We start from the raw sequence: 8,258 nt of genomic DNA, 5'->3' as shown, positions 1-8,258 counted from the left end.
GCCTTAACTGCTCTAAATTAATCAGGCCCACTCTGGTTGAAAATACCTGACTTCGTTATTCTCTTCCTGTGTGAGGCTGAGGCCTTGATTTTTCCCTGGTATCAATTATGATAACTGCCTCCTTGTGACTGGCTATTTGATTAAGATTAATGTATTGTTTTGATGTCTGCTTATGGCCATGAGCATTTTGAAATCTGTTTATTGCAATTACCTCTCAAGTAATGAATGATCTGTGAACTCATAACCATTTCAGAGGGGAAAATTTAGCTCTTTTATGATGAATAGTGTATGCCCTGTGAGTTGGCATTGTGATCATTTGGGCAATGTAGTTTCCAAATGTGTGAAAGGGCCTTCCTATCTCAATAATATAGGATGTTTTCTTGGGTATTTTGTTGGTCATTGCTGCCTAAAATGGCACAGTGGGGCTACCTGTGCTGGACCTTGTCAGTAAGCAAATCTTCCTTGTATTTTCAGGAGAAGTGAATTGACCAAAGCAGCCAGAACTATTTATATTCAGTTTGGAAAAGGATTTTCTATCTGCTTGTTTTCTTTCTGCAGTTTCCTATAGTAAATCAAAGGAACAGAATGTATTTTGTACATCAGAAATAGGGAACACTACCTTAAATACGGTTTATCTTTCGGAGGTGGGATTTTTCTTAAATTGAAATAGCTTTCTTTACTGTCTTGAAAAGTTAGGAAATCCTTTTATGTGGGTAAGTATTTTAAAAGAGGTACTATTTATAGCATCTGCATTTTACTCGACTGTGTGATCCCTGAAAAGAGGGGTATTCCTGGGTATCTGACATGGGGCACATCTGGCACATACGTTGTCCCATACTGGCAATTGGCATTCAGGCTGAGTTCCGGTTACACTGGTCTTGTCTGATCATGCAATGTGCAAGGAATACAGACACTGGTGATCTTTTTTTACCTGACATTATCACTGCAAAAGTAAATTGAAGAAGTGTTCAGAAATAAGCTGTGATACATTTACATCTATCTGAGCAGAGAACACATGCAAGTGAAAAATGTGAGAATAACCATACTGGAGCAGATGAGAGATCTATGCAACCCTGTGTCTTGGCTCTCATGGCAGCAAAAACGAGATGCTGAAGTAAAAGTGTAAGAAGAGGTCTGGTGTACATAGTATTACTTTATGCTGGGTATTTACCTAGCCTCCAGCCATTTTGAGACCAGGGACTTCCTTGCCCGCATAGGATTTCTAGGAATTAGTTAGGTCTGAAAGGCTTTTTCTCCATGAACTTGCCCGGTGTCACCTGTAGCCCATGTGAACTCTGCCCACAGCCTAACTACACCTTGTTTGAGAAAATTTTGCCTTGTTTTAGCTTTGCTTTGAAATTGTTTTTTGCTGTTTTTACTCATACTTCCATTTCTTTTACTGAGAGATTGGTCCATCCTTTCAAAGACTCTCATGACTCCATAGACCTTTACTGTCATTGACCTTAGCCATCTCCTTCCCAGAGTGACAAATCCTAGCAGCTTTACAAAATCTGGTTTATCACTTTAATTATGCTTGCTGCTCTTCCCTGAAATGCTTCCAACTTTTCTGTACCCTTTTTGAGATGAAAGGACCTCAACAACATGCAATCTTCAATGTATGAGAGCAGGCCATAGATTTGCACAGCAGCATAGTGATGCTTTCAGTTTTACTCTTTATTCCTTTGCTAGAAATACCCAATACTGGATGGATTTGCTTTTCTTACTGCTTCTGAGAACTGAGCTCAATTTTGATGGAACTAACAATTCTGAGCCCAAGATGATTCTATAATCTTGGTCCTCGTTAGTCATAGAATCATAGAATCATAGAATCGTCCAGTCAGTTCTGAACAAATCTTGTATTAAGAATAAGCTTTCCCCATGTGCACCTTTCCATTTGTCTCCATTACTCTCAGTCAGGTCTGTCTTTACTCGCATTCCCTGGCTGTTTCGCTTTCTTTAGTAGCCTTGGATAAGAGAGTTTCATAGCCTGTATACCCTCTAGCCATTTCTTTTGTCTTCTTCATTCCAGGAACAGCTGGGCCACCCAAAGCCCTCTGCCAGGAACTCTTTCAGGCTTGGACTGTACATGCCTGCACAGTTGTCCAGCCTGCTGTGTGGGTTCCTCATATACCAATGTGGATACGCTCATTGAGACACTTTCCCAAGACCATGGTGATTGATTTGTCTTCAATTAGCTACATATTTAGGTAGTAGCATGCTAGTTAGCATACTTCTTGCCAGTGTGAGTTGATAGCATCACATGTAAAGTTTGAATATTGAGCATTTCTCTTCTTATCAGTTTTTAATAACAACTGTTTCATGGGTTGCTGTTCTGCCAGTTTTGGTTTTTGCAAGTCTACATTTTTTCTTAGCATTGTATGACAATGCTGTATTTGTAATAGATATGAAAAAAGATGTGACTATCTATTATCTTTGTTGTATCTAAAATCAGTTTAATGAAAAATTATATCTTTTCTAGCAGTAGCTGCTTACTGATCAAGACTGACAGTGAAACTTGGACATATAAAATTACTTTGTGGATTTTTCTCCCCTTCAGGCAGTGGAACAACACATAAGAATGCTGCCAGGAAAAGATACAGAAAGTAGGAAGAAGAAAAGCAAAATGGGATACCCTTACTGAAATATTGAATAAACAAAGTGGGAAAAGGGACTATAAGTTAAAAATCAGATGTGGACAGGAGCACAATTATGTAGGTGTCTTCAAACAAGAATAAGACTGCAGAGAGGTGGTGATGGTACATGATCAGGGTGTGTCTGCACTACAGCGAGGGGAATTAAAGAAAAAATTACAACAAGAATTGTTATCTGTTCAGGAAAACACCATGGATTTACTCCTAGCAGGAAAAATGTACAAAGTTATTAATGCAAAATCAGAAAACACTGAAAATAATATTCAACCGGAATACACAGTTTTTTCCTTGAAGTTCTTGACTGCAGTTGTTTTAAATTCTGTTCAGCTCAAGAGGAAATGGTTTTATTTGGCTGTAGTGGCTTGCTGGTCATCTGATCCAGAAGCACTGGTGGTGTAAAAACCATAATATTTCATATTGATAATAACTTTTTCGTGTTTTAAGTTGTGGTACAGAAACTTCAGGGTTAAAGCTTGGAATTCATAATAAATGTGGTTGAAGTGGAATTCTGCAGATTACAGAAAATCTATGTGTTTCTTTCATAAAAGCCTATTTAAGTGACAGACCTCTTTTGTATTTATAATTTACGAAGTACACAAAGGATTTTCAACTTAAACTTGCTTAGTTGTGGACACTTCACTGGTAGGTGTTGTCTATGGTTTGTAATTTTTCTCTGGTAAAGCAAATCTGGAGATTAATGTTTTTTGCAGACATAAACGTATCAAGCACAAGAGTAAATCACACAAAACTATTACTGAAACATTTTCAAATCAGGAAATGCTTTTGTGTCTTTCCATCTTTGTTTTGAAAAGCTTTTAAAAATTAAGAGATATGGGTCTGGGAAGCAGGGAAGAGAGACTAAGACATTTCTGTGCTCATTTATCTGAGCTTCCAATGTTTTTTTCTGTTGTGAATCCCACTAAATTAGCCGGGTTAGCTCAGTTGGTTAGAGCATGGTGCTAATAACACCAAGTTCACAGGTTCAATCCCTGCTTACTGCAGGGGGGTTGGGCTCGATGATCTCTCAAGGTCCCTTCCAACCTAAAGCATTCTATGATTCTATGATTCTATAAATGACTGAAGAAATGGAAACAACTATTTTGAAGTTGAATATGTGGTATTAAACCAAAAGTGCCACTCAGATCTTGGGCAGTCTGGAGTCTGGAGGCAGTTTTATCTGATTTATAAGTTCAGCTCCATTTCTCACAGCATCATATTTTCAAAAGGGAAAGCAGACAGGTGAACCCCTGTTTTATAACGGTCAGGGACTTGTAAGACCTGCAAAAGCGAAGGAACATGGAAGTATTGTCTGCGGTCTGCAGCAACTGCTGGGTAAACATTGTTTCTAGCTTGTTCTGGTATATGTTAGACACAAACAATGAGGGCACACAGAAAGATGTCCATCTGTTTCATCACCCTTTGGAATAGTTGGCTAATGATTATTACATTTTAATTTCTGGGAGATATCTTTTAGGGATGTAGCTGAGAATAGGATAAGAAAGTCAGCAGAGATGATAAGTCTGACCTCTGGAAAAAGAATCTGAATTATTGTAATGTAACTTCAAAAGCAGATTTATGCCATTTTGTAACTGAAATTGTCAGTTAAGATCAGGTACTGCTTAGTTTGCTGGGCCAGCACTGCTTTCAGGAAATGTTTGCATTCTCTGTAAAACCATGAATTTTATTCTGGTAAGAACAGGCAAGTAGTTTTTAATGCTACCCATATTTGCTAAGCACAAGGTAACTCCACAGGGTAAATCATTGTAAAGTTTTCTAATCTATGATGGACAAATCCTGACCTTGTTAGTAGGTGTTTCCTGTGTGCTACTCTGGAACCAGGATCTGGACTGAATGAGTTTGCTGAACTCACTGTTGTAATGCTGTTTAAGAGAAAGCTTAACTCAGAACCTCGACTCAAGAAAATCTTTTTTCTTTTTTTTCCTAGGTGAAATGGAAATTCCAGATTCAAATGAACCCTTAGGTCATGCAGATGGACTTGAGAGACCAATTCCAACACCTAAAGGTAAAATTAATTGTAGTTACTTTTTCTTCCCCATGCCCAAATATAAATATACTTCAGAAAGGACCGGCAAAATCCTGTTATTATATGTTCACTTGATTTAGCTGTGAATACAAGTCTGTAAGAAAGGCAGCCTTGTGTGACTTAATACTTCTGATTCTAAGCAGGGATAGCAAGGTTACAGGAGTCTATAAAAATTAATTTTTAAGCATGTTCAGTCCACTCACACTGAGGGATTAGAGGTTTGACCCAAACACAGAAGGCTATTATTACCTTCCTAGCATATTTTCTGCCACGTTAGTGCCATGAAAATTATTTAATTTTGTACAGTGCCACACTTGGCATCTATAGGTAAATCTTAAGTATTGGTATCTCTAAATATTTTTTGTCTGAGATAATTAAATCTAGCCCATGACAACACAAGAATACTTACTTTTTAAGTAGCTCTGAGCATTAGTGATTTTTGTTTTAAAAATGACAGTAACGGCAGACTTTCTAGTAACTTGTTAGTTAGCATAAATTTTTATGATACTTTATAACTTAAACTATAGATCCAAATGCTATTCTTGGATCTGAAAATGCACATATTTACTGCAAATTGTGATTCCAATGACAATTTGGTGCAACTTTCTAAAGCAGGACATTTTCTGAGTGTTTTCTCACTTGTAGTACAGATTTTTTAATTTGTATGGATGCACTGCTGTAGTACAGTCAACCCTTATGCTTAGAAAAAAGTGTCAGATAATCTCAGTAGCTCAGCCTGCTTTCTGCCTTATCATTAGCATTCTCAGCAAGATAAGCATATGTTGAAGCCTATGAAACTTTGAGGTGCTGGTCAGATGTTCTTCCTGGAGCTTCTTTTTCAGAGGAACATAAATTTTGAGGGTACCTTGGAATATAGTCTCTGTTCTCATGGATATCTGATGTCATGTCATCCTTATCGTGCTTCACCTGAATGTTAGTTATATTTCTTACCTTGACTATGCTTATTAGAAGCTTTTTTTTTTTGCAGAATCTTCCATTAATTTCTGTCCTTAATTGGGTAAAAGAAGATGTGTTTATGTATGCATATCTCTAACCGTGTTCCTACTGATCATCAGTGCAGTACTGTGTCCCTCCTATTTGGGAGGAAGACTTGGTGTACTCCTATTCTCAACCTTTTTCCAGTTCCTGAAGCTTGCAAGTTGTTTTAGAGGATTAAACTTTGTCCCCCACTATGGGATTAAATTTCAGTAAGTCATTCCTGTCAGCAGCACTGTATGCTACAGTTGTTTTATCCATTTTACACTCACATACCCACTACTTTTGATGGGAAAATGTCCATGTTTAATCTTTAACTGCATCTGACAGACTTGTTTACTTGGCAAATTAGTCCCACTTTAGTCTTTTGTTACATCTGAGCTTTTAAAGGTGCAGACATAAAAGAAAATAGTTTTTTCATGTGACATTACTTGGTTAAATTCTTGCTGAGAAAGGAGTTGCAGTTATTTCCTTTTTTTGTAGGGCCACAGGCAATACCTGTCTAAGGAAGTAATTAATTACATCTCAAACATTTCTACATCATAAGGATTTTGTATTTCCTTCAGGAAAAAAAGAGACCCTTGTTCTTGTAAGACTCATTGGTACAGGATCAGTTGTTAGTTTTCAGCATGCCTGGTCTGGAAATGGCCTCATTTTGCTCCCCTTTTATTTTTGTGGCTACAAGATAGGAGACAAATAAGCAAAAATCCCTTCATTGAAATTTTTTTGTTTCTTTGGTTGGAATGTTAACCCATATGTTTCTGTATCACAGTGAGGTAGCAATTTTCGTTTCAAAAAATCACTGGACAGTTCTACTTCAGAGTTAGTGCATACCATTGAGACCATTAGAAAAAGTCCTTCAGCTTCTTCCATCACATTGACCTTCTTTCTTTCCTTGAGAAATGTTTAGTTATTCTGATTTGTTTATGACCTCTATTCTTTTCTGATTGTAGAATAGACCCAAAACAGGGATGAAAATAATAGTAAATAGACTTTAATAATGCCCAAAGTTAAACCCAGTGTAGAAGTACTAAGCATATAGGTCACCCTCTCCTCTAAATCCTCCAGAAGTCCTGAAAAATGGTTCTGTCTCCAAAGAAGTAACCACGTTAAGCAAGGTATTATTAATAATGTGCACTTTTAAAAAGTTGCAGATCTCTGCCTACAAGTGAAATTAGCCTTCTGACAGTTGATGGGACAGGACCATGAACTGGCTAGGGCTTTGAGCAGAATTTATATTCCCCCTGTTTCCTTCAAGTGAGCACCTGAATCACCAGACGAGCACTGCCTCTGAGCAATGTTTCACTGAAAACCAGAGCAGAACAGTGAGCATTTGCCATAGAAGAACTTAGGTCTGCTTTGGAATAAAAATAAAAAGATTTAAACACAAATCTCCTCACAGTCCAGTGAGGCTTTGCAAAGATGATCCTTTTCCCAATCTCGATTTCAATCGAGTGTCTCTTTGTGGCTTTCTGTTTTGCAACAAACACTCTAACAAACTCTAACTGGTTCCTAAAAAGTCTCTTTTCCCTGCTTAGGAGGCAGAACTGTGTCAGCTCCATGCTTCTCTCAGGAAACACCCAGGCTTGCTGCCTGCTGGGTCTTGCTGCTCTCTGAGCACCTTCCCACACTTGGCCAGCTTTTTCTGCTGGTGATGCTGGGGAAGGAGCAAAATTCCCTCTCTCTCTTACTGCAGCAGAGGGTCAACTAGGACAAGGCCAACAGGAAACTTTGCTTTCTGAAGCCCAGAGGAGAAAAAGAACATATCTGTTAATCACAAATAAATGCAAGAGTTCTGGCACAAGCCAAAACCAAGTTCTTCTTTGGTGATGAAGCACATGGTGCATCATCACAGAGGGAGTCACTACTCGTAATCCTGTACTCTTAAAAGAAGTCTGGGGAAGGTATTAAAGGGTAAAATACAAACTCTTTATGCATAGATTAGATGCCAGTAAAATCATACATCATAAATAATGTCTGGTGGTGAGAATGTTAGAGCACTATGCTTTAATAGTTAAACATGTGAGTAAGGGCAACCTGCAATAGCTGAGACATTGAGTGAGTTGGGTTGCTCCAGGGCACATGATGCTTCAAGCCTCTGACCTTAACTGTGGTTTCTGCACAGGTTTGTCTGGGAACTTAGTGGTCTAAGAGGTACCTATATGATAAATCCAAATTATGAGTGGGCTATCCAGGTTGCTTTGACTTGAGATAAGGTAACCTGTCAGGAATCATTCACATATATTCTAAAAGTGGTGGCTTGTTATCTAGGCAACTGGTGACCCAAAGTCTGCATCCTAACTGCACTGTTGTGCCCTCCAAAGATCACTCCGAAATGGGCAGTAGCCTAGGATAGGTGGTACCTGCCTCTTCACAGTCTCATCTGGGAGTTCTGACAGCAAGAAAATAAGACCATTTCACCTCCCTAGAATTGGATTCCTTGGCTAGGTACAATCTTCAGTCCTTCAAGTATGAGAAAATACTGCTCACAAATAGCTTTCCTTCTGCTACTAAGAGAGCTTAAGCCCACTGATTTCGGTGTGGGGGACAATGTGCACATTGTGGCA

At 38.4% G+C, this 8,258-nt stretch overlaps 1 protein-coding gene across 1 annotated transcript in view; it reads left to right on the top strand.

Annotated features, from left to right (window-relative positions):
* The first annotated feature begins 1,015 nt into the window (after positions 1–1,015).
* The window catches only part of ROR2 (receptor tyrosine kinase like orphan receptor 2), a 51,983-nt gene continuing 44,740 nt past the window's right edge, over positions 1,016–8,258 (top strand). The window contains exons 1-3 of the mRNA XM_075727097.1: positions 1,016–1,122; positions 2,480–2,508; positions 4,597–4,674. Of these exons, the coding sequence (XP_075583212.1) occupies positions 1,016–1,122; positions 2,480–2,508; positions 4,597–4,674 (214 nt within the window). The remainder of the gene's footprint in view (positions 1,123–2,479; positions 2,509–4,596; positions 4,675–8,258) is intronic.

Source organism: Pelecanus crispus, chromosome Z (genome assembly GCF_030463565.1).
Source record: "Pelecanus crispus isolate bPelCri1 chromosome Z, bPelCri1.pri, whole genome shotgun sequence".
Classification (NCBI taxonomy): Eukaryota; Metazoa; Chordata; class Aves; order Pelecaniformes; family Pelecanidae; genus Pelecanus; species Pelecanus crispus.
Note: the sequence above shows the minus strand (reverse complement) of the source record. Positions and strands in the feature narration are given on the sequence as shown.